The sequence below is a fragment of the Argopecten irradians genome, chromosome 1, assembly GCF_041381155.1.
Source record: "Argopecten irradians isolate NY chromosome 1, Ai_NY, whole genome shotgun sequence".
Taxonomy (NCBI): domain Eukaryota; kingdom Metazoa; phylum Mollusca; class Bivalvia; order Pectinida; family Pectinidae; genus Argopecten; species Argopecten irradians.
Genome location: NC_091134.1, coordinates 71,251,018 through 71,278,817, shown reverse-complemented (window position 1 = coordinate 71,278,817; position 27,800 = coordinate 71,251,018). Strand labels below are relative to the sequence as shown.

The following is a 27,800-nucleotide window of genomic DNA, read 5'->3' as shown; positions in this document are numbered from 1 at the left end:
ACGATCGATATCAAATGCAATAACTAAACATGATTGAATTTGTGTCTACAACTCTGAACCTAAATAATAAACAAATTTACGTATATTTGCCTGGCATAATGAACTTACGTTCGTGATTAAATTTCAAAGTGCCGATCAACCAGTAGTGTTGTTTTCACACGTGTGTATGAATTCGAAAATGGCGGCAGGTGATGAAGCCATGCGTTCACTGGACCTAAATATGTTTTGAGAATTCTTCCTGTATTGTTGATCGATACGGCGAATAGCTGGATAATATTTCAGAAATTAATGCATATTCAAGTAGCAATGAAACAACGTAGCAAGTATCTTTTGTATCCTACATACTGTACGAAACTTGCGGTAGTCATTGCACGCCGACTTTGCATGCTTTTTTGTCTCGTTCAACGAGACGCTTGATACACACATGTCTGTCGTAGTCAACAAGACTCTGGTTGAATGAGTCTACACATGAATGGCGATTGTTGTAAGGAAGCATGGTTTCTCCAACCGTTCGCGAACTAAGGTATGTTACGTTAATAAATAAACATATTTGAAAGTGCAAATGCTTTAATTAGATGTTTGAGTCAGTGATTATACTAAAGTAATGATCTACCGCTGCTGATGTAAATCGTAACAGCGTCGAATACCTTTGCAGATTCATGCATAAAATAACAAGCCATACGAAAACGTTAATATGTCACCGTGATGATTTCTAGTAAATGCAAAATCTTGAAACATATATTGGCGAATTTCGCTAAAAATATATTGCAAAATTGAAAAATATTCGATTTTATTTTTAGAGTTTCCCAAATGTTTTATTCCAATAACCGGAGGTCATGTAAAAGTATTCAAATACACGGTGTTGAAAAACAAAGATAAAGAAGGAAAAAATCGGGACTGCAAAATTTTATGCAAATAACCGAAATATTCAAATAACCGTTATTCGATTATGTGGAGTCCTCTGTATATATATTAGCCCCCAGACGGTTAGCCCGAAGTCAGTTTCGCACCATACATGATGACATTTTGCCCCCAACATATAATACATATAAGACTAGTAATTTATCAATCATTCATCAGCTTTTCATTCGACAGTATTGGTGTATATTCTTATAAGTCTTTGGAATCGATTTTGTGTTAATGGAAACAATTTGGATGAGACCGAAAATTGCTTTGTTTTTTTTTTTACTCTACCAATACAACTGCTGTAATACTGAAATACAAATAGTAAAAATATTACGTGTCAGGGCTTTTTCTAGGGTCTCTCAGGGGCCAATATTCGGCCCCATTCCAAATGAGATTTAGGCTAGAATTTTCCCAATTTCATAGATTTTTCCCAATCTGAAAATATTTTAGATTGGCCTAATAATTGTCCCACCACTTTTGGATTTGCAATCGAACGCACCCAAAAAATGGCGGCCATGACAGGTGAGTTTAGTGGCCGAGAATGCAGGTAAACTAACCAAGATACAGACACAAAACAGCGACCAGGCATGAAAATTGGATTATGAATGGCAATCACCAATTAATTAACACCTCAAGCACAATATCCGAAGTCCTGTCAGTAGGTATTTTTGGCACATGGCCCACTTTCAGTTTGGTATGGTTAGCGTGTTGTGGCAGTACTGCGATGAGTGACAGCCTAGTGTTGAGGTTTCTTCTGCTATTTAATCGGTCAAACATAAGTTGTAAATTAAACATTTTGTTTGAATCCATACTTAGTGTAATATATTTCATTTTCAAACTTCTTTTATAATATACAGAGTGTATTTGCCATAATTTCTGCGTACCTTTGTGTTTTATTTAGGGCAGAATACTTTCTATTTAAAAACGTTTTATGTAACATCATGCAGTTTAAATTACATATTAAGGCCTAAATTAAAATATTGTTTGTTTGCCCTCCTCCGACCGACCCATGAAAATCGGCCCGACTCAAAAAATTTTATTGAAATATTCTAGTGAATTTTTTTTTTATTGTCATGTACTTTCCAGTGCCATATAAAAACCTTTGATGAATCGCGGTAAAAATTTGTGTTTCGCCTTATTTTAAAATATTCAAATTCAAATTTACGTACATTTTTCTCAGCCAAATGAGCAAACGATCATGATTTAACTTCAACGTGCCGACATGCACTGATGCAGTTGTTTGTGACATCGTACACACATGTGTAGGAAAATGGCGCCGGGTTGAAGCCATACTTTCACATTTTCACACCGGGTGTTTTGGGAATTTGATCGGTATTGCTATTGATACGACGATAGTTTGATGATATTTCAGATATTTATCCAAGTATTAAATGCATTAAAACATCGTAGCAAGTATTTTTGTTTCCAGAGTAAAATACGAAACTTTGCGGCTAATCATATTACACTGAATGCGTAAACAAAACATGGCGGCCGAAAAGTAAAGCATGGTTTCTCCAACTGGGCCCGGCACCATAAAACTTTCTCAGACAGATTGTTTACTCAAGCCTTTGTAAAATCATATACTTGATTAAAAAATCTTCAGGTACGTTACGTTCACAAGTAAACATATTTGAAACTGTAAATGCCTTAAGTAGATGTTTTAGGTAATTATTGTATTGAGTTAGAATCCACGACTGCAGAAACGATCTGCATCAATGACGAATATCTTTGCCGATTCATGTAAAAAATGACAAGCCTTACGAACACTAAAACGTGTTGACCATGCCGATATGAAGTGTTCATGAAAACATATATCGGCGTATTTTGTTGAAAATAACCTCCAAGTAAATATGAGCACTATCCACAATTCGTAGTTATTGATAATTAGATTAAATCACCAGTGAATTGATAATTAGATTAAATCACCAGTGAATTAACTTGAATTAAATGACAAAAATAACAAGCACACAAACAGTTATTTACTACGTGATTTTTCTATGCCGATAAAACAAACAAAAATAATTTCCGATACAAAGTCATTTTGTGATATTTTTAATTACTCCATCATCCAGTAAACTGAAAAACAGGTGGGGGGTCTTATTTGCAGACATCCCCCCTAAGTCTGAAAATGTGTCAAAATAGGTGGGGGGTCTTATTTGCGGGAGGGGTCTTATTTGCGGTCAAATACGGTAAAAGTTCATTCCATGGATCATCAAAGGTTTTCGTAGTCGGATGTAACATGGTCGAATGTCAGAATATTGGGGTCAAGTGTCAAAGATAGAAGTCCACCGTCGGACGTATGGATTTTTTTTTTGAAATTCGGTTGATGTACGATGGTCCAGAAAATATTTAAAGACTCTTTCCCGAGGGTATAGACGTTCAATGCTAACCCTGCCCAGACAAAACGCCCATGTTTGATTATTTTTCTTATACGTCTTGTACTTGTATTGACACATCATGTGTAGTGTGAGTCACGGCTGTTTATGACGTCATTTCAATTGTTGTGACATCCAGTGATAAATCTATGTTTTGACAAAGATGGGACAATTTATGGTAATTGAGTCAAAACTTTATAAGTTTGACTTTTGCAAAATAAAATAAAATAATTTTCCTACCTACCGACCCATTCTGAAAATTCCAGGTCTGAAAAGGGCAAACCAACATTATTTTAAGTCTGGCCTAAAGATAAATTTTGTATTCTCTCCTACTGAATATGGACTTAATTAATCTTTATTTCCCTCTATATATTTTGAATATAAAGACAATGAAGAATTAATAAGATTGGCTATTTTTAGTGGGAGCACTTGGATAAATCTAGGTACTATTAGTATTTGTCATTGAAGACAAAATGAAGAGAGATAAAATGCATATTTGGTAATTTTATTGCCTTTTGACAAAAGAACATTGATGTCGATATGTCGATGAATTTTCCCAAATTCACACAGGGGCCTTTTCCCAATTTATCTAGAAAAAGCCCTGCGTGTCAAAATACTTATATTATATACCCAAATATATGTTTGTAATATGTCCAGTCTTTATGGTTGTTCTAGGTACTAAGAGCTCAGCATAGTCTAAATCATGATTTCTTTTCCCTACAGTATTCAGCTTTTCAGACATCGCGGCTGTCGGTGCTTGGTAGTAAGATATATTGTATGACGAGGAACATTTACTGTTCAAAGTCGTAAACGGGCCCGGAAGATGTTTTGGGATTATATTGAATTTTTACACATAACGAACATGTAATATACGTAATGTACATGTGACATTATTGACTAAATAATATGAAATAAATGGTTGATTTTTAAGAATTTAATGTTGGGGGCGAACCGTCAATTTTTATTTCACCACTGGGGGCTAACCGTCAGTAGTTGGGGCGAAACATCTGGGGGCATAAATCCCATAGTCACAAACACACTAAGAATGATAAGAGTAATCAGTATATATCACATCACAGATACATGTAGGAAATATCCGTACAGTACATCCCAAGTATAAATCCCATAGTCACAAACACACTAAGAATGATAAGAGTAATCCGTATATATCACATCACAGATACATGTAGGAAATATCCGTACAGTACATCCCAAGTATAAATCCCATAGTCACAAACACACTAAGTATGATATGAGTAATCCGTATATATCACATCACAGATACATGTAGGAAATATCCGTACAGTACATCCCAAGTATAAATCCCATAGTCACAAACACACTAAGTATGATAGAGTAATCCATATATATCACATCACAGATACATGTAGGGAATATCCGTACAGTATATCCCAAGTAAAAATCCCTTAGTCACAAACACACTAAGTATGATAGAGTAATCCGTATATATCACATCACAGATACATGTAGGAAATATCCGTACAGTACATCCCAAGTATAAATCCCATAGTCACAAACACACTAAGAATGATAGAGTAATCCGTATATATCGCATCACAGATACATGTAGGAAATATCCGTACAGTACATCCCAAGTATAAATCCCATAGTCACAAACACACTAAGTATGATAGAGTAATCCGTATATATATCACATCACAGATACATGTAGGAAATATCCGTACAGTACATCCCAAGTATAAATCCCATAGTCACAAACACACTAAGTATGATATGAGTAATCCGTATATATCGCATCACAGATACATGTAGGAAATATCCGTACAGTATATCCCAAGTATAAATCCCATAGTCACAAACACACTAAGTATGATATGAGTAATCCGTATATATCGCATCACAGATACATGTAGGAAATATCCGTACAGTATATCCCAAGTATAAATCCCATAGTCACAAACACACTAAGTATGATAGAGTAATCCGTATATATCACATCACAGATACATGTAGGAAATATCTGTACAGTATATCCCAAGTATAAATCCCATAGTCACAAACACACTAAGTATGATAGAGTAATCCATATATATCACATCACAGATACATGTAGGAAATATCCGTAATAATCCGTAACAGTACATCCCAAGTATAAATCCCATAGTCACAAACACATAAGTATGATATGAGTAATCCGTATATCCCTATCACATCACAGAGAGTAATCATGTAGATACATGTAGGAAATATCCGTACAGTACATCCCAAGTATAAATCCCATAGTCACAAACACACTAAGTATGATAGAGTAATCCGTATATATCACATCACAGATACATGTAGGAAATATCCGTACAGTAATCCCAAGTATAAATCCCATAGTCACAAACACACTAAGTATGATAGAGTAATCCGTATATATCACATCACAGATACATGTAGGAAATATCCGTACAGTATATCCCAAGTATAAATCCCATAGTCACAAACACACTAAGTATGATATAGAGTAATCCGTATATATCACATCACAGATACATGTAGGAAATATCCGTACAGTACATCCCAAGTATAAATCCCATAGTCACAAACACACTAAGTATGATAGAGTAATCCGTATATATCACATCACAGATACATGTAGGAAATATCCGTACAGTACATCCCAAGTATAAATCCCATAGTCACAAACACACTAAGTATGATAGAGTAATCCGTATATATCACATCACAGATACATGTAGGAAATATCCGTACAGTATATCCCAAGTATAAATCCCATAGTCACAAACACACTAAGTATGATATGAGTAATCCGTATATATCACATCACAGATACATGTAGGAAATATCCGTACAGTACATCCCAAGTATAAATCCCATAGTCACAAACACACTAAGTATGATAGAGTAATCCGTATATATATCACATCACAGATACATGTAGGAAATATCCGTACAGTACATCCCAAGTATAAATCCCATAGTCACAAACACACTAAGTATGATAGAGTAATCCGTATATATCACATCACAGATACATGTAGGAAATATCCGTACAGTACATCCCAAGTATAAATCCCATAGTCACAAACACACTAAGTATGATAGAGTAATCCGTATATATCACATCACAGATACATGTAGGAAATATCCGTACAGTACATATATCCCAAGTATAAATCCCATAGTCACAAACACACTAAGTATGAGATGAAGAGTAATCCGTATATATCACATCACAGATACATGTAGAAATCCGTACAGTAATCCCAAGTATAAATCCCTAGTCACAAACACACTAAGTATGATAGAGTAATCGTATATATCACATCACAGATACATGTAGGAAATATCCGTACAGTAATCCCAAGTATAAATCCCATAGTCACAAACACACTAAGTATGATAGATAATCCTATATATCACATCACAGATACATGTAGGAAATATCCGTACAGTACATCCCAAGTATAAATCCCATAGTCACAAACACACTAAGTATGATAAGAGTAATCCGTATATATCACATCACAGATACATGTAGGAAATATCCGTACAGTATATCCCAAGTATAAATCCCATAGTCACAAACACACTAAGTATGATAGAGTAATCCGTATATATCACATCACAGATACATGTAGGAAATATCCGTACAGTATATCCCAAGTATAAATCCCATAGTCACAAACACACTAAGTATGATAAGAGTAATCCGTATATATCACATCACAGATACATGTAGGAAATATCCGTACAGTATATCCCAAGTATAAATCCCATAGTCACAAACACACTAAGTATGATATGAGTAATCCGTATATATCACATCACAGATACATGTAGGAAATATCTGTACAGTATATCCCAAGTATAAATCCCATAGTCACAAACACACTAAGTATGATAGAGTAATCCATATATATCACATCACAGATACATGTAGGAAATATCCGTACAGTATATCCCAAGTATAAATCCCATAGTCACAAACACACTAAGAATGATAAGAGTAATCCGTATATATCACATCACAGATACATGTAGGAAATATCCGTACAGTATATCCCAAGTATAAATCCCATAGTCACAAACACACTAAGATGATAAGAGTAATCCTGATATATCACATCACAGATACATGTAGGAAATATCCGTACAGTACATCCCAAGTATAAATCCCATAGTCACAAACACACTAAGTATGATAGAGTAATCCGTATATATCACATCACAGTACATGTAGAATATCACAGTATCCCATATAAATCCCTAGTCACAAACACACTAAGGATATATATCACATCACAGTCATGTAGGAAATATCCGTACAGTATATCCCAAGTATAAATCCCATAGTCACAAACACACTAAGAATGATAAGAGTAATCCGTATATATCACATCACAGATACATGTAGGAAATATCCGTACAGTATATCCCAAGTATAAAATCCCTAGTCACAAACACACTAAGTATGAAGAGTAATCCGTATATATCACATCACAATACAGTAGGAATATCGTACAGTATATCCCAGTATAATCCTAGTCACAAACACATAAGATATAAGAGTAATCCGTATATATCACATCACAGATACATGTAGGAAATATCCGTACAGTACATCCCAAGTATAAATCCCATAGTCACAAACACACTAAGTATGATAGAGTAATCCGTATATATCACATCACAGATACATGTAGGAAATATCCGTACAGTACATCCCAAGTATAAATCCCATAGTCACAAACACACTAAGTATGATAGAGTAATCCGTATATATCACATCACAGATACATGTAGGAAATATCCGTACAGTATATCCCAAGTATAAATCCCTTAGTCACAAACACACTAAGTATGATAGAGTAATCCGTATATATCACATCACAGATACATGTAGGAAATATCCGTACAGTACATCCCAAGTATAAATCCCATAGTCACAAACACACTAAGTATGATAGAGTAATCCGTATATATCGCATCAAAGATACATGTAGGAAATATCCGTACAGTACATCCCAAGTATAAATCCCATAGTCACAAACACACCAAGTATGATAGAGTAATCCGTATATATCACATCACAGATACATGTAGGAAATATCCGTACAGTACATCCCAAGTATAAATCCCATAGTCACAAACACACTAAGTATGATAGAGTAATCCGTATATATCACATCACAGATACATGTAGGAAATATCCGTACAGTATATCCCAAGTATAAATCCCATAGTCACAAACACACTAAGTGTATTAAAGTAATCAGAATTAAAATAACTGATCCTGAGATGCATGGAGCAAAAATTTCATGTATTCTGTCGTTTCGTCACTTGCACCCCCTTTAATACCACTTTCATACTGTCCTCTAACTGGCTAAAACCTTGCTCCTCAGACCTTCATGCTCACGTTCATTGGCTGAATCTTACTATGATTAGGTATTTCTACCTAATTCCATCCTCCCTCCCAACCTCACTCTAATTGGAATTGGCTGACCGGAGTACTAGTGACCACTACCTAAATTTAGTCGTAAACAGCTCCTTATATGTAAAACGGAATGTGGTGACCTAGCTCCCTACGTATACCTAACGACTCCAGATGGGCACGTGCATGTGGCCACCTGGTCCCTAACTGTCCTATGTATGTATATATACACTATACATGCTGCACATATATAAACTAAAACTATCAACTAAATAGTATAAAACTGTTATTTTACAATACAAATAAACTTTAACTTTAACAACTAATAAAAACTGATTTATAAGCTTGACATAAATCTACGCTACATATGGCTCAATGCTCAATAACACATCTACAAAGATATAAATAGCATTTTCCAGTGTTATTACTCCACTAGCAGTAATGGGCACCGATTATAGGTCTAAAGACAACATCATATCTGATATCTGTCTAGAAATCTTTTGAGCTACAATATTGCAGCTGATATATATCAGAAACATAAGTACATATTATGTAGCGGAATATTTGAATGCAATTTACAGGGAATTTCGTTCGTATAAAAAAACAGGATTTTGGATTGGACTGTATATGTAGAAGTTCAAGCCACACTGAATTGCTTCTTTTGCAAAGTTAAAGCCACACTATACGTAACTATCAACAAAAAGTTAGATTTGACCCTGATATTGTTAGTATTTGCAGTTGAAATTAAGTTATATCAAAGATATTTATAATGATTTCTTTATAATAATGTTAGAAAGTCGATACTTGTAAACATGCCTTCAATTTAAACTGGTTGCCAAAGAAGTCACGATTGCCGAACGGAAGTCTGAAAGTTCAAAACCCGTTCTCGGAACAGTTTGGACAGACGTTATATAGTTACGGAAGTCACATAATGTTTTTGACATTACAATGTCGGCTAACTTCGGCTTTTTTAGCCCACCATCATCAGATGGTGGGCTATTCAAATCGCCTTTCGTCCGTGGTCCGTGGTCCGTCCGTCCTTCCGTCCGTCCGTCCGTCCGTTAACAATTCTTGTTACCGCTACTTCTCAGAAAGTACTAAAGGGATCTTTTTCAATTTCATATGTAGGTTCCCCTAGGGCCCTAGTTGTGCATATTGCATTTTGGGACGAATTGGTCAACAAGATGGCCGCCAGGCAGCCATCTTGGATTTTGATAGTTAAAGTTTGTTACCGCTATTTCTCAAAAAGCAATGAAGGGATCTTTCTCAAATTTCATATGTATGGTTCTCCTGGAGCCCTAGTTGTGCATATTGCATTTTTGGACTGATCGGTCAACAAGATGGCCGCGAGGCAGCCATCTTGGATTTTGATAGTTAAAGTTTGTTACCGCTATTTCTCTGAAAGTACTAAAGGGATCTGTCTCAAATTTCATGTGCAGGTTCCCCTAGGGCCCTAGTTGTGCATATTGCATTTTGGGACTGATAGGTCAACAAAATGGCTGCCAGGCAGCCATCTTGGATTTTGATAGTTAAAGTTTGTTACCGCTATTTCTCAGAAAGTAATGAAGGGATATGTCTCAAATTTCATGTGCATGTTCCTCTAGAGGTCTTGTTGTGCATACAGCATTTTCGGACTGATCGGTGAACAAGATGGCCGACAGGCCGCCATCTTGGATTTTGATAGTTGAAATTTGTTACCGCAATTTCTTAGAAAGTACTGAAAGGTTCTGTCTCAAATTGTATTTGTAGGTTCCTCTAGGTCCCTAGTTGTGCATATTGCATATTGGGACCGATCGGTGAGCAAGATGGCTGACAGGCAGCCATCTTGGATTTTGGTAATTGAAGTTTTATTACCACTATTTCTCAGAAAGCACTGAAATAATCTGTCTCAAATTTCATGTGCAGGTTCCCCTAGGTCCCTAGTTGTGCATATTGCATTTTCAGACCATTCGGTGGAAAAGATGGCCGATAGGCCGCCATCTTGGAATTTGATTATTGAAGTTTGTTACTGCTATTTCTCTGAAAGTACTGAAACGATCTGTCCCAAATTTCATATTTAGGTTCCCCTAGGCCCTTAGTTGTGCATATATATTGCATTTTGGGACCAATTGCTGAACAAGATGGCCAACAGGTAGCCATCTTGGATTTTGATAATTGAAGTTTGTTATTGCCATATATCTCAGTAGGTAATGAAAGGATCTTTCTCAAATTTTATATGAAGTTTGTAGTAAAAGTTTGAAAAGCAGAGAAAAGATCCATCTTTCCATTGTCAGACGTAGATCATTCTTTGGTGGGCGCCAAGATCCCTCTGGGATCTCTTGTTTACTAAATGGGACTCACCTAGTGATATTCAATATTTATTTGATTTTTATCAAAAGGTTCCGATCATTATCCATCATCTTGACTTCGATTTAGTCTTGTCTCTGCATGATTTTCTACAGCAGTTTTTTTCAACATTTTTCTAAATCATGAAAAAAAGAAGACAGATACAGATATTAGGACTTTAAGGATGGAAGAAGAAATAAGAAAACACTGTTTTTTTTTCCATTTCAAACAGATGGGGATGTTTTCAAAATTAAGAAATCAAGTTATAGCAAGAAAATAGCCAGACAAATGAAGAAAGAGAAAATGAAAGAGAAGGAGGAAATCTTAAAAGCCAAAGAGGAAAACTCCAGTCCAAAGGACCAACCGCAGAAAAGATCAGAGGAAGAAACAGATGAAAAAATTAGGGTAAATAGATTGATTTGGTTTGTCTGGTCTACCATTCACCTTGTCATATTCAGCAATTTCTAAAATGAAGATTATTCTGGCTACATACAAAGTTGTAGAAACTTGCTATTTCATTGCCATCTCGATCCATTTTAGATGCTCAATGATACAATATCCATTTATTTGTCATGTTTATCAGAGGCTGAGAGAGGAGTTTATGACGTTAAATGGTGACGATGCAGCAGCTCTGGATGCAGATTCTGATGAAGAAGATAAAGGAACATTACACAAGTTGTTAGGCAGTAGGTATTGTAGTAGATAAAGGAACATTATACAAGTTGTTAGGCAGTAGGTATTGTAGTAGATAAAGGCAGTAGGTATTGTAGTAGATAAAGGAACATTATACAAGTTGTTAGGCAGTAGGTATTGTAGTAGATAAAGGAACATTACACAAGTTGTTAGGCAGTAGGTATTGTAGTAGATAAAGGAACATTACACAAGTTGTTAGGCAGTAGGTATTGTAGTAGATAAAGGAACATTATACAAGTTGTTAGGCAGTAGGTATTGTAGTAGATAAAGGAACATTATACAAGTTGTTAGGCAGTAGGTATTGTAGTAGATAAAGGAACATTATACAAGTTGTTAGGCAGTAGGTATTGTAGTAGATAAAGGAACATTATACAAGTTGTTAGGCAGTAGGTATTGTAGTAGATAAAGGAACATTATACAAGTTTAGGCAGTAGGTATTGTAGTAGATAAAGGAACATTAACAGTTGTTAGGCAGTAGGTATTGTAGTAGATAAAGGAACATTACACAAGTTGTTAGGCAGTAGGTATTGTAGTAGATAAAGGAACATTACACAAGTTGTTAGGCAGTAGGTATTGTAGTAGATAAAGGAACATTACACAAGTTGTTAGGCAGTAGGTATTGTAGTAGATAAAGGAACATTACACAAAGTTGTTAGGCAGTAGGTATTGTAGTAGATAAAGGAACATTACACAAGTTGTTAGGCAGTAGGTATTGTAGTAGATAAAGGAACATTACACAAGTTGTTAGGCAGTAGGTATTGTAGTAGATAAAGGAACATTACACAAGTTGTTAGGCAGTAGGTATGTAGTAAGGCTTAAGTAGTAGATAAAGGATAAGGACATTTACACAAGTTGTTAGGCAGTAGGTATTGTAGTAGATAAAGGAACATTACACAAGTTGTTAGGCAGTAGGTATTGTAGTAGATAAAGGAACATTTAACAAGTTGTTAGGCAGTAGGTATTGTAGTAGATAAAGGAACATTACACAAGTTGTTAGGCAGTAGGTATTGTAGTAGATAAAGGAACATTACACAAGTTGTTAGGCAGTAGGTATTGTAGTAGATAAAGGAACATTACACAAGTTGTTAGGCAGTAGGTATTGTAGTAGATAAAGGAACATTATACAAGTTGTTAGGCAGTAGGTATTGTAGTAGATAAAGGAACATTACACAAGTTGTTAGGCAGTAGGTATTGTAGTAGATAAAGGAACATTATACAAGTTGTTAGGCAGTAGGTATTGTAGTAGATAAAGGAACATTACACAAGTTGTTAGGCAGTAGGTATTGTAGTAGATAAAGGAACATTATACAAGTTGTTAGGCAGTAGGTATTGTAGTAGATAAAGGAACATTATACAAGTTGTTAGGCAGTAGGTATTGTAGTAGATAAAGGAACATTACACAAGTTGTTAGGCAGTAGGTATTGTAGTAGATAAAGGAACATTACACAAGTTGTTAGGCAGTAGGTATTGTAGTAGATAAAGGAACATTACACAAGTTGTTAGGCAGTAGGTATTGTAGTAGATAAAGGAACATTACACAAGTTGTTAGGCAGTAGGTATTGTAGTAGATAAAGGAACATTATACAAGTTGTTAGGCAGTAGGTATTGTAGTAGATAAAGGAACATTATACAAGTTGTTAGGCAGTAGGTATTGTAGTAGATAAAGGAACATTATACAAGTTGTTAGGCAGTAGGTATTGTAGTAGATAAAGGAACATTACACAAGTTGTTAGGCAGTAGGTATTGTAGTAGATAAAGGAACATTACACAAGTTGTTAGGCAGTAGGTATTGTAGTAGATAAAGGAACATTACACAAGTTGTTAGGCAGTAGGTATTGTAGTAGATAAAGGAACATTATACAAGTTGTTAGGCAGTAGGTATTGTAGTAGATAAAGGAACATTACACAAGTTGTTAGGCAGTAGGTATTGTAGTAGATAAAGGAACATTACACAAGTTGTTAGGCAGTAGGTATTGTAGTAGTTAAAGGAACATTACACAAGTTGTTAGGCAGTAGGTATTGTAGTAGATAAAGGAACATTACACAAGTTGTTAGGCAGTAGGTATTGTAGTAGTAAAGTAACATTAACAAGTTGTTAGGCAGTAGGTAGTAGTAAAGGAACATTATACAAGTTGTTAGGCAGTAGGTATTGTAGTAGATAAAGGAACATTATACAAGTTGTTAGGCAGTAGGTATTGTAGTAGATAAAGGAACATTATACAAGTTGTTAGGCAGTAATTGTAGTAGATAAAGGAACATTACACAAGTTGTTAGGCAGTAGGTATTGTAGTAGATAAAGGAACATTACACAAGTTGTTAGGCAGTAGGTATTGTAGTAGATAAAGGAACATTAACAAGTTGTTAGGCAGTAGGTATTGTAGTAGATAAAGGAACATTACACAAGTTGTTAGGCAGTAGGTATTGTAGTAGATAAAGGAACATTACACAAGTTGTTAGGCAGTAGGTATTGTAGTAGATAAAGGAACATTACACAAGTTGTTAGGCAGTAGGTATTGTAGTAGATAAAGGAACATTATACAAGTTGTTAGGCAGTAGGTATTGTAGTAGATAAAGGAACATTACACAAGTTGTTAGGCAGTAGGTATTGTAGTAGATAAAGGAACATTACACAAGTTGTTAGGCAGTAGGTATTGTAGTAGATAAAGGAACATTATACAAGTTGTTAGGCAGTAGGTATTGTAGTAGATAAAGGAACATTACACAAGTTGTTAGGCAGTAGGTATTGTAGTAGATAAAGGAACATTACACAAGTTGTTAGGCAGTAGGTATTGTAGTAGATAAAGGAACATTATACAAGTTGTTAGGCAGTAGGTATTGTAGTAGATAAAGGAACATTATACAAGTTGTTAGGCAGTAGGTATTGTAGTAGATAAAGGAACATTACAACAAGTTGTTAGGCAGTAGGTATTGTAGTAGATAAAGGAACATTACACAAGTTGTTAGGCAGTAGGTATTGTAGTAGATAAAGGAACATTACACAAGTTGTTAGGCAGTAGGTATTGTAGTAGATAAAGGAACATTATACAAGTTGTTAGGCAGTAGGTATTGTAGTAGATAAAGGAACATTACACAAGTTGTTAGGCAGTAGGTATTGTAGTAGATAAAGGAACATTACACAAGTTGTTAGGCAGTAGGTATTGTAGTAGATAAAGGAACATTACACAAGTTGTTAGGCAGTAGGTATTGTAGTAGTAAAGGAACATTACACAAGTTGTTAGGCAGTAGGTATTGTAGTAGAAAAGGAACATTATACAAGTTGTTAGGCAGTAGGTATTGTAGTAGATAAAGGAACATTATACAAGTTGTTAGGCAGTAGGTATTGTAGTAGATAAAGGAACATTACACAAGTTGTTAGGCAGTAGGTATTGTAGTAGATAAAGGAACATTATACAAGTTGTTAGGCAGTAGGTATTGTAGTAGATAAAGGAACATTACACAAGTTGTTAGGCAGTAGGTATTGTAGTAGATAAAGGAACATTACACAAGTTGTTAGGCAGTAGGTATTGTAGTAGATAGAAAGGAACATTACACAAGTTGTTAGGCAGTAGGTATTGTAGTAGATAAAGGAACATTACACAAGTTGTTAGGCAGTAGGTATTGTAGTAGATAAAGGAACATTACACAAGTTGTTAGGCAGTAGGTATTGTAGTAGATAAAGGAACATTACACAAGTTGTTAGGCAGTAGGTATTGTAGTAGATAAAGGAACATTATACAAGTTGTTAGGCAGTAGGTATTGTAGTAGATAAAGGAACATTACACAAGTTGTTAGGCAGTAGGTATTGTAGTAGATAAAGGAACATTATACAAGTTGTTAGGCAGTAGGTATTGTAGTAGATAAAGGAACATTACACAAGTTGTTAGGCAGTAGGTATTGTAGTAGATAAAGGAACATTATACAAGTTGTTAGGCAGTAGGTATTGTAGTAGATAAAGGAACATTATACAAGTTGTTAGGCAGTAGGTATTGTAGTAGATAAAGGAACATTATACAAGTTGTTAGGCAGTAGGTATTGTAGTAGATAAAGGAACATTACACAAGTTGTTAGGCAGTAGGTATTGTAGTAGATAAAGGAACATTATACAAGTTGTTAGGCAGTAGGTATTGTAGTAGATAAAGGAACATTACACAAGTTGTTAGGCAGTAGGTATTGTAGTAGATAAAGGAACATTATACAAGTTGTTAGGCAGTAGGTATTGTAGTAGATAAAGGAACATTACACAAGTTGTTAAAGCTTAAGATGCTCCATAGCCGATAGAGCATAAATGATACTCATCATTTGAACAATAATGGTGGGTGTTAAATCATGTTTATAGATGTCTAATTAACACAAAAACTAAAATAAAACAATTTTTTTGCTTTTGGTGCATGTGCATTCTGTGGTACTTCATTTCGTATAGGACACAGTACCATGGAATTTTTTCAGGATGCAATTTCAAGTAAATTTAGAAGCTCAAACTTTTCAATGATGGTAATGGTGTAAAAAGTAAGTAACTTTTGTAACTGAAGAAAAATACTGAATCGTTTGCTGCTGTTTTTGAAAGAAAAATTTGCCAGTGGTGGAGCATCTTTAAGCAGTAGCAAGCTTAAGGTATAACATAAAACCCAGATCAAGAATAGATTATGTTGACTCTTTCTGTATAGGAAGTAGTGATTAGTCTCGCCCCTGGAAGTTGGAAAAATGCTGGACAAAATGTCCAGTTGTTGTATGCTAGATCATTTAATTTAAGGTTAGTCCAATTATTTAAACTTATTTAGAAATAATCTTATGAATTATTTAAAATCTGCATTAAGATTTTATCTTGATATTGCAATCTGGAGAGAAGGTGCAGCAAACCACCATTTTGTTGATGATAACAACTTCTGTTAGAATTATCATGTTCCTCTGCCATTAAATCGTTATAACTGGTCAAAAAAATATTTATTTAGCCTCCAGAAGTTATATTTGTAACATAAAATACTTTTCATATATCACTGTATTGAAAAATTGAAATAGGAAATTTATTGTGAAAAAAGAACGTCAATATCGAGTGTCGACTAAGGGAAAGGAGGGTAAAATCCTGTCAACTATATCCTGTTAACTATAATCCTGTCGACTATAGTGGAAACGGTACGGAAAGAGAATGTTGTAAGTGCTAAACGTTTTTGAGATTTAATTGATACTTTTGACAGAGTTCTGTTGCCGTTACAATCAGTGCTTGTCATGTTACAGAGGGTGAGATACCAGATGCAAACCTTATCCACAACATCAGGAAGAAGCGACAACAAGCCAGAGACATGGGTGACTTTGTACCGCTGGATAATGCTGCTAAACCTGAGAATTCTTCCTCAAGGCTTGTTAGGTAATTAATGATAAACAAATCTCCGCGGTTTTCATTACAACATTCTATACCGTTTGATGATTTTTGTTTTATAAATGTGGGTAATCACAGAGATTTAAAAATGAATTGTTGTAATGGGGGCAATGTCATTTTCTATCAGTGGTGTTTAGGATTTAGCACCAATTTTATTTGACTCGTTTGGTAAGTTATTAAATTCAGATATTTATGTTAGTAACAGGCTCAAGTTATACACAGCAATGAGTCAAAATCTGTATCAAAGGCTCACTACCTTTCCGGATCAAAACATAGAGATTTCTTAAAGACATTAATAACATCAGAAAATATATACCGACGGCCTAAGATGAGTTTACAACACCAAACATGATTACAGTGGAGAGTCATTTCGCTGTTTTGCCATCTGCACAGTAATAGTCAACTACCGCGCGGTATTTAGGACAATGACAGGAAACATGAGAAGACCGTGTTATGAAAGACTATCATTGTATTTATTTAAATCAAATTGTTCAGAAGGTGCTGACTCATGTAGTATAAACGGTAAGTTAATAACTTTTGCGACTCTACAAAATTATCTATCTCGTTTAACATACCTATTTTGAAAATTAAAAGCCGTATCGGAAAGGTAGTGGACTTTTAATAATGTCATAATTAATTAGTAATGGTCAATAGTGTTCATTTTACTTCTGTTGTTAATTTAGAAGTGAAATGGGAATGTTTAGGCAATGCTTCTTCACCTTCTAGAGGAAATTAAATGCTGCATATATTCCTTTTTAGGTCATCTGACCCGAAGGGTCAGGATGACCTATTGTCATCATGCACCGTCCGTCGTCGTGCGCCGTGCGCCGTGCGCCGTCCGCCGTCCGCCGTCCGCCGTCCGCCGTGCGCCGTGCGCCGTGCGTAAACTTTTTATTCAAACGACTTCTTCTCAAGAACCAGAAGGCCCAGGGTACTCATATTTGGCGTGTAGGTTGCTGGGATGGAGGGCTACCAAGTTTGTTCAAATGAATGACCTTGACCTTCATTCAAGGTCACAGGGGTCAAAAAGGCTAAAAATTTTAAACAACTTCTTCTCAAGAACCAGAAGGCCCAGGGTACTGATATTTGCCCTGTAGGATGCTGGGATGAAGGGCTACCAAGTTTGTTCGAATAAATGACCTTGACCTTCATTCAAGGTCACGAGGGTCAAATAGGCTAAAATCCTTTAAATAACTTCTTGTGAATAACTAAGAGGCCTAGAGACCTGATATTAGGCCTGTGGCATGCTGGGATGAAGGGCTACCAAGTTTGTTCAAATAAATGACATTGACCTTCATTCAAGGTCACGAGGGTCAAATAGGCTAAAATCTTTAAACAACTTCTTGTGAATAACTAAGAGGCCTAGAGACCTGATATTAGGCCTGTGGCATGCTGGGATGAAGGGCTACCAAGTTTGTTCAAATAAATGACTTGACCTTCATTCAAGTCACGAGGGCCAAATAGGCTAAAATCTTTAAACGACTTCTTCTCAAGAACCAGAAGGCCCAGGGTACTGATATTTGGCCTGTAGGATGCTGGGATGAAGGGCTACCAAGTTTGTTCAAATAAATGACCTTGACCTTCATTCAAGGTCACGAGGGTCAAATAGGCTAAAATCTTTTAAACGACTTCTTCTCAAGAACCAGAAGGCCCAGGGTACTCATATTGGGACTGTGACATGCTTGGATGAAGGGCTACCAAGTTTGTTCGAATAAATGACCTTGACCTTCATTCAAGGTCACAGGGGTCAAATAGGCTAAAATCCTTTAAACAACTTCTTGTGAATAACTAAGAGGCCTAGAGACCTGATATTAGGCCTGTGGCATGCTGGAATGAAGGGCTACCAAGTTTGTTCAAATAAATGACATTGACCTTCATTCAAGGTCACGAGGGTCAAATAGGCTAAAATCTTTAAACAACTTCTTGTGAATAACTAAGAGGCCTAGAGACCTGATATTAGGCCTGTGGCATGCTGGAATGAAGGGCTACCAAGTTTGTTCAAATAAATTACATTGACCTTCATTCAAGGTCACGAGGGTCAAATAGGCTAAAATCTTTTAAACAACTTCTTCTCAAGAACCAGAAGGCCCAGGGTACTGATATTTGCCCTGTAGGATGCTGGGATGAAGGGCTACCAAGTTTGTTCAAATAAATGACCTTGACCTTCATTCAAGGTCACGAGGGTCAAATAGGCTAAAATCTTTTAAACAACTTCTTCTCAAGAACCAGAAGGCCCAGGGTACTGATATTTGCCCTGTCGGATGCTGGGATGAAGGGCTACCAAGTTTGTTCAAATAAATGACCTTGACCTTCATTCAAGGTCACGAGGGTCAAAAAGGCTAAAATCTTTAAACGACTTCTTCTCAAGAACCAGAAGGCCCAGGGTACTGATATTGGGACTGTGACATGCTTGGATGAAGGGCTACCAAGTTTGTTCAAATGAATGACCTTAACCTTCATTCAAGGTCACGGGGGTCAAAAAGGCTAAAATTTTTAAACGACTTCTTCTCAAGAACCAGAAGGCCCAGGGTACTGATATTTGGCCTGTAGGATGCTGGGATGAAGGGCTACCAAGTTAGTTCAAATAAATGACCTTGACCTTCATTCAAGGTCACAGGGTTCAAATAGGCTAAAATCATTTAAACAAATTCTTGTGAATAACTATGAGGCCTAGAGACCTGATATTAGGCCTGTGGCATGCTGGGATGAAGGGCTACCAAGTTTGTCCAAATGAATGACCTTGATCTTCATTCAAGGTCACAGGGGTCAAATAGGCTAAAATCTTTAAATGAATTCTTCTTAAGAACCAGAAGGCCCAGGGTACTCTTCAAATGAATAAGAAATCAAGGTCCAGTGGTCAAATAGGCCCTTTAGGGTATACTGATATTGGGCATGTAGCATGCCTCTTGGAGAAGGATCCGACCAAGTTTGTTCAAATGAATTACCTCATGACCTTCAATCAAGGTCACAGTGGTCAAATAGGCTAAAATCTTTATTCAAACGACTTCTTCTCAATAACCGGAAGGCCCAGGGTACTCATATTTGGCCTGTAGGTTGCTGGGATGACCTCTACCAAGTTTGTTCAAATGAATGACCTTGACCTTCATTCAAGGTCACAGGGGTCAACAAGGCTAAAATCTTTAAACAACTTCTTCTCAAAAACCAGAAGGCCCAGGGTACTGATATTTGGCCTGTAGGATGCTGGGATGAAGGGCTACCAAGTTTGTTCAAATAAATGACCTTGACCTTCATTCAAGGTCACAGGGGTCAAATAGGCTAAAATCTTTTAAACAACTTCTTGTGAATGACTAAGAGGCCTAGAGACCTGATATTAGGCCTGTGGCATGCTGGGATGAAGGGCTACCAAGTTTGTTCAAATAAATGACCTTGACCTTCATTCAAGGTCACGAGTGTCAAATAGGCTAAAATCTTTAAACGACTTCTTCTCAATAACCAGAAGGCCCAGGACCTGATATTAGGCCTGTGGCATGCTGGAATGAAGGGCTACCAAGTTTGTTCAAATAATGACCTTAACCTTCATTCAAGGTCACGGGGTCAAAAAGGCTAAAATTATTTAAACGACTTCTTCTCAAGAACCAGAAGGCCAGGGTACTGATATTTGGCTGTAGGATGCTGGGATGAAGGGCTACCAAGTTTGTTCAAATAAATGACCTTGACCTTCATTCAAGGTCACAGGGGTCAAAAAGGCTAAAATCCTTTAAACAACTTCTTCTGAAGAACCAGAAGGCCCTAGGGTACTGATATTTGGCCTGTAGGATGCTGGGATGAAGGGCTACCAAGTTTGTTCAAATAAATGACCTTGACCTTCATTCAAGGTCACGAGGGTCAAATAGGCTAAAATCTTTAAACGACTTCTTCTCAAAACCAGAAGGCCCAGGGTACTGATATTGGGACTGTGGACATGCTTGGATGAAGGGCTACCAAGTTTTGTTCAAATGAATGACCTTAACCTTCATTCAAGGTCACGGGGGTCAAAAGGCTAAAATTTTAAACGACTTCTTCTCAAAGAACCAGAAGGCCCAGGGTACTGATATTTGGGCCTGTGGATGCTGGGATGAAGGGCTACCAAGTTTGTTCAAATGAAATGACCTTGACCTTCATTCAAGGTCACAGGGGTCAAAAGGCTAAAATCTTTAAACAACTTCTTCTCAAAAACTAGAAGGCCCAGGGACTGATATTGGCCGTAGCATGCTGGGATGAAGGGCTACCAAGTTTGTTCAAATGAATGACCTTGACCTTCATTCAAGGTCACAGGGGTCAAATAGGCTAAAATCTTTAAATGAATTCTTCTTAAGAACCAGAAGGCCCAGGGTACTGATATTGGGCATGTAGCATGCTGGGATGAAGGACTACCAAGTTTGTTCAAATGAATTACCTTGACCTTCAATCAAGGTCACAGTGGTCAAATAGGCTAAAATCTTTAAACGATTATGTTGTATTGTACTAATAGTCAGATGACCGTTAAGGCCCATGGGCCTCTTGTTAGGTCATCCGACCCGAAGGGTCAGGATGACCTATTGTCATCATGCACCGTCCGTCGTCGTGCCCCGTGCCCCGTGCGCCGTGCGCCGTGCGCCGTGCGTAAACTTTTTATTCAAACGACTTCTTCTCAATAACCGGAAGGCCCAGGGTACTCATATTTGGCCTGTAGGTTGCTGGGATGGAGGGCTACCAAGTTTGTTCAAATGAATGACCTTGACCTTCATTCAAGGTCACAGGGGTCAACAAGGCTAAAATCTTTAAACAACTTCTTCTCAAAAACCAGAAGGCCCAGGGTACTGATATTTGGCCTGTAGGATGCTGGGATGAAGGGCTACCAAGTTTGTTCAAATAAATGACCTTGACCTTCATTCAAGGTCACAGGGGTCAAATAGGCTAAAATCTTTTAAACAACTTCTTGTGAATGACTAAGAGGCCTAGAGACCTGATATTAGGCCTGTGGCATGCTGGGATGAAGGGCTACCAAGTTTGTTCAAATAAATGACCTTGACCTTCATTCAAGGTCACGAGTGTCAAATAGGCTAAAATCTTTAAACGACTTCTTCTCAAGAACCAGAAGGCCCAGGGTACTGATATTGGGCCTGTGACATGCTTGGATGAAGGGCTACCAAGTTTGTTCAAATGAATGACCTTAACCTTCATTCAAGGTCACGGGGGTCAAAAAGGCTAAAATATTTAAACGACTTCTTCTCAAGAACCAGAAGACCTAGGGTACTGATATTTGGCTGTGGATGCTGGGATGAAGGGCTACCAAGTTTGTTCAAATAATGACCTTGACCTTCATTCAAGGTCACAGGGGGTCAAATAGGCTAAAATCCTTTAAACAACTTCTTGTGAATGAGAAGAGGCCTAGAGACTGATATTAGGCCTGTGGGATGCTGGGATGAAGGGCTACCAAGTTTGTTCAAATAAATGACCTTGACCTTCATTCAAGGTCACGAGTGTCAAATAGGCTAAAATCTTTAAACGTTTTCTTCTCAAGAACCAGAAGGCCCAGGGTACTGATATTGGGCCTGTGACATGCTTGGATGAAGGGCTACCAAGTTTGTTCAAATGAATGACCTTAACCTTCATTCAAGGTCACGGGGGTCAAAAAGGCTAAAATATTTAAACGACTTCTTCTCAAGAACCAGGAGGCCCAGGGTACTGATATTGGGCATGTAGCATGCTGGGATGAAAGGATACCAAGTTTGTTCAAATAAATGACCTTGACCTTCATTTAAGGTCACAGGGGTCAAATAGGCTAAAATCTTTAAATGACATCTTTTCAAGAACTAGAAGGCCAAGGCTACTGATATTGGGCATGTAGCATGCTTGGATGAAGGGCTACCAAGTTTGTTCAAATGAATTACCTTGACCTTCAATCAAGGTCACAGAGGTCAAATAGGCTAAAATCTTTAAACGACTATGTTGTATTGTACTAATAGTCAGATGACCGTTAAGGCCCATGGGCCTCTTGTTTGTATTTCTAGAGAGGACGACAATGATAAAAGTGAGGACGATGAAGAAGGCAGAATGGATTTCACTATCAATGTGGCTGCTCTAGAACGACAGAGGATCAAAGATCAATTCTTGGCTGCAGAACATGGTAAGAAAATTAATGAAAAAAATGCTTTTGTTGATTTCTTCCCCTAGCTACATCATAATGAAAACAACATTTCGTCACAACATGCATATACATGTAGCTATATTGTGCTGTTTGGGTGAAATGTCTACATACACAAATGAATCTGACAGTTCTTGCAAAACATTTCGTCCCTGTCAAGAAATTGGTAGGTAGTAATCTGATTGGTCAGTTTGAAAGGTCACCAGAAGGTGCCCTCAAATGAGATGTTGTTAAATCCGCTGTGAAATGGAGTGAGAAGAAGGATCTGGATTTTAATCAGATTGTTCTGAATTCAGAACATGGTAAAAACTTGCATGCGAAAAAACATCTTTGATATTGTGCTTAGTTTTTGATCGTATTTCAAATATCATTTACTGATTTTAGCTTATGAGTTTAAGTAATTAGGTATTTCAACACATATCTTTTTTAAAAATCTGTCATCTGCAGATATTTTAGGTCATAATTTTGTCAGTTGTCAGAAGTCTTGATCAAAAGCTTATCTCAAATATTTAGACAATAACTTATTTTGCATGACAATATCAATAATACAATTTGCCGTGGGTATTTGGGAATAGAGAGACTGCAAATATAATCAGAATGTGACACTTTGTGGGATGTATTGAGATTGATAGATCTTTTCCGGGAATCAATATGATAGCTCAATTGCAATATTTAAATTGTGTTTACAGGAAGTGATGAGGAAAGTGAACAGGAAAGAGAATGGGAGGCACAACAAATCAGGAAAGGAGTCACGGTTAGTCACACCACCTCACTCGTTACCCTTATATATCACAAATACTATACAGACTACTGTAGTCATAGAAAGGAGTCACAGTCAGTCACACCACCTCACTCGTTATCCTTATATATCACAAATTCTATACAGACTACTGTAGTCATAGAAAGGAGTCCTAGTTAGTCATACCACCTCACTCATTACCCTTATATATCACAAATACTATACAGTCTACTGTAGTCATAGAAAGGAGTCACAGTTAGTCACACCACCTCACTCGTTATCCTTATATATCACAAATACTATACAGACTACTGTAGTCATAGAAAGGAGTCCTAGTTTAGTCAGTTACCCTTATATACACAAATACTATACACTACTGTAGTCATAGAAAGGAGTCACTGTTAGTCACACCACCTCACTCATTATCCTTATATATCACAAATACTATACAGACTACTGTAGTCATAGAAAGGAGTCCTAGTTAGTCACACCACCTCACTCATTACCCTTATATATCACAAATACTATACAGACTACTGTAGTCATAGAAAGGAGTCGCAGTTAGTCACACCAACTCAAATGTTACCCTTATATATCACAAATACTATACAGACTACTGTAGTCATAGAAAGGAGTCGCAGTTAGTCACACCACCTCACTCGTTATACCTTATATATCACAAATACTATACAGACTACTGTAGTCATAGAAAGGAGTCACAGTTAGTCACACCACCTCACTCGTTATCCTTATATATCACAAATACTATACAGACTACTGTAGTCATAGAAAGGAGTCACAGTTAGTCACACCACCTCACTCGTTATCCTTATATATCACAAATACTATACAGACTACTGTAGTCATAGAAAGGAGTCACAGTTAGTCACACCACCTCACTCATTACCCTTATATATCACAAATACTATACAGACTACTGTAGTCATAGAAAGGAGTCACAGTTAGTCACACCACCTCACTCATTACCCTTATATATCACAAATACTATACAGACTACTGTAGTCATAGAAAGGAGTCACAGTTAGTCACACCACCTCACTCGTTATCCTTATATATCACAAATACTATACAGACTACTGTAGTCATAGAAAGGAGTCACAGTTAGTCACACCACCTCACTCGTTATCCTTATATATCACAAATACTATACAGACTACTGTAGTCATAGAAAGGAGTCACAGTTAGTCACCACCATCTTTCTTATATATCACAAATACTACAGACTACTGTAGTCATAGTCCTAGTTAGTCACACCACCTCACTCATTACCCTTATATATCACAAATACTATACAGACTACTGTAGTCATAGAAAGGAGTCCAGTTAGTCACACCACCTCACTCGTTATCCTTATATATCACAAATACTATACAGACTACTGTAGTCATAGAAAGGAGTCACAGTTAGTCACACCACCTCACTCGTTATCCTTATATATCCAAATACTATACAGACTACTGTAGTCACAAATACTATACACAAATACTATACTACTACTGTAGTCATAGAAAGGAGTCACAGTTAGTCACACCACCTCACTCGTTATTACCTTATATATCACAAATACTATACAGACTACTGTAGTCATAGAAAGGAGTCACTAGTTAGTCACACCACCTCACTCATTATCCTTATATATCACAAATACTATACAGTACTACTGTAGTCATAGAAAGGAGTCACAGTTAGTCACACCACCTCACTTGTTACCCTTATATATCACAAATACTATACAGACTACTGTAGTCATAGAAAGGAGTCGCAGTTAGTCACACCACCTCACTCATTACCCTTATATATCACAAATACTATACAGACTACTACTGTAGTCATAGAAAGGAGTCACAGTTAGTCACACCACCTCACTCATTTATCCTTATATATCACAAATACTATACAGACTACTGTAGTCATAGAAAGGAGTCCAGTTAGTCACACCACCTCACTCATTACCCTTATATATCACAAATACTATACAGACTACTGTAGTCATAGAAAGGAGTCACAGTTAGTCACACCACCTCACTCGTTATACTTATATATCACAAATACTATACAGACTACTGTAGTCATAGAAAGGAGTCACAGTTAGTCACACCACCTCACCCATTACCCTTATATATCACAAATACTATACAGACTACTGTAGTCATAGAAAGGAGTCACAGTTAGTCACACCACCTCACTCGTTATCCTTATATATCACAAATACTATACAGACTACTGTAGTCATAGAAAGGAGTCACAGTTAGTCACACCACCTCACTCGTTATCCTTATATATCACAAATACTATACAGACTACTGTAGTCATAGAAAGGAGTCCTAGTTAGTCATACCACCTCACTCATTACCCTTATATATCACAAATACTATACAGACTACTGTAGTCATAGAAAGGAGTCACAGTTAGTCACACCACCTCACTCGTTATCCTTATATATCACAAATACTATACAGACTACTGTAGTCATAGAAAGGAGTCCTAGTTAGTCACACCACCTCACTCATTACCCTTATATATCACAAATACTATACAGACTACTGTAGTCATAGAAAGGAGTCACAGTTAGTCACACCACACCACCTCACTCGTTACCCTTATATATCACAAATACTATACAGACTACTGTAGTCATAGAAAGGAGTCCACAGTTAGTCACACCACCTCACTCGTTATTTATTATATCACAAATACTTTACAGGACTACTGTAGACAGTAAGAAGGAGTCTAGTTAGTCACACCACCTCATGTAATTATCACAAATTTTATTGATGTAGCATTGATAGGAGTACAGTTAGGACAGTCTGTAGAGAGGGTGTCATGTAATTATTTTGTTGATGTTTGACAGGTTGGACACTGTAGTCTAGAAAGAGGGCATTAGTAATTCACTCGTGATTGATGTTTGACAGGTAGGACAGATACTGTAGTCATAGAGAGGACATGTAATTATTTTGTTGAGTTTGACAGGTAGATATATGTGTGACAGGTCAGTCTGTAGAGAGGACATGTAATTATTTTATTGATGTTTGACAGGTTGGACAGTCTGTAGAGAGGACATGTAATTATTTTGTTGATGTTTGACAGGTGGACAGTCTGTAGACATGTAATTATTTTGTTGTTGGATGTTTGACAGGTAGGACAGTCTGTAGAGAGGACATGTAATTATTTTGTTGATGTTTGACAGGTTGGACAGTCTGTAGAGAGGGCATGTAATTATTTTGTTGATGTTTGACAGGTAGGACAGTCTGTAGAGAGGACATGTAATTATTTTGTTGATGTTTGACAGGTAGGACAATCTGTAGATCTAGAGAGGGCATGTAATTATTTTGTTGATGTTTGACAGGTAGGACAGTCTGTAGAGAGGACATGTAATTATTTTGTTGATGTTTGACAGGTAGGACAGTCAGTAGAGAGGACATGTAATTATTTTGTTGATGTTTGACAGGTTGGACAGTCTGTAGAGAGGACATGTAATTATTTTGTTGATGTTTGACAGGTAGGACAGTCTGTAGGGAGGACATGTAATTATTTTGTTGATGTTTGACAGGTAGGACAGTCAGTAGAGAGGACATGTAATTATTTTGTTGATGTTTGACAGGTAGGACAGTCAGTAGAGAGGACATGTAATTATTTTGTTGATATTTTTTGACAGGTTGGACAGTCTGTAGAGAGGACATGTAATTATTTTGTTGATGTTTGACAGGTAGGACAGTCTGTAGAGAGGACATGTAATTATTTTGTTGATGTTTGACAGGTAGGACAGTCAGTAGAGAGGACATGTAATTATTTTGTTGATGTTTGACAGGTAGGACAGT

The 27,800-nt window shown here is 36.7% G+C and overlaps 1 protein-coding gene across 1 annotated transcript in view; it reads left to right on the top strand.

Annotated features, from left to right (window-relative positions):
• Positions 1-27,800, top strand: part of LOC138307276 (PAX3- and PAX7-binding protein 1-like) — a 79,074-nt gene that overhangs the window by 1,086 nt on the left and 50,188 nt on the right. Inside the window, 5 exon segments of the mRNA XM_069247931.1 lie at positions 11,261-11,433; positions 11,612-11,714; positions 16,954-17,083; positions 23,089-23,204; positions 23,912-23,976. Of these exon segments, the coding sequence (XP_069104032.1) occupies positions 11,261-11,433; positions 11,612-11,714; positions 16,954-17,083; positions 23,089-23,204; positions 23,912-23,976 (587 nt within the window).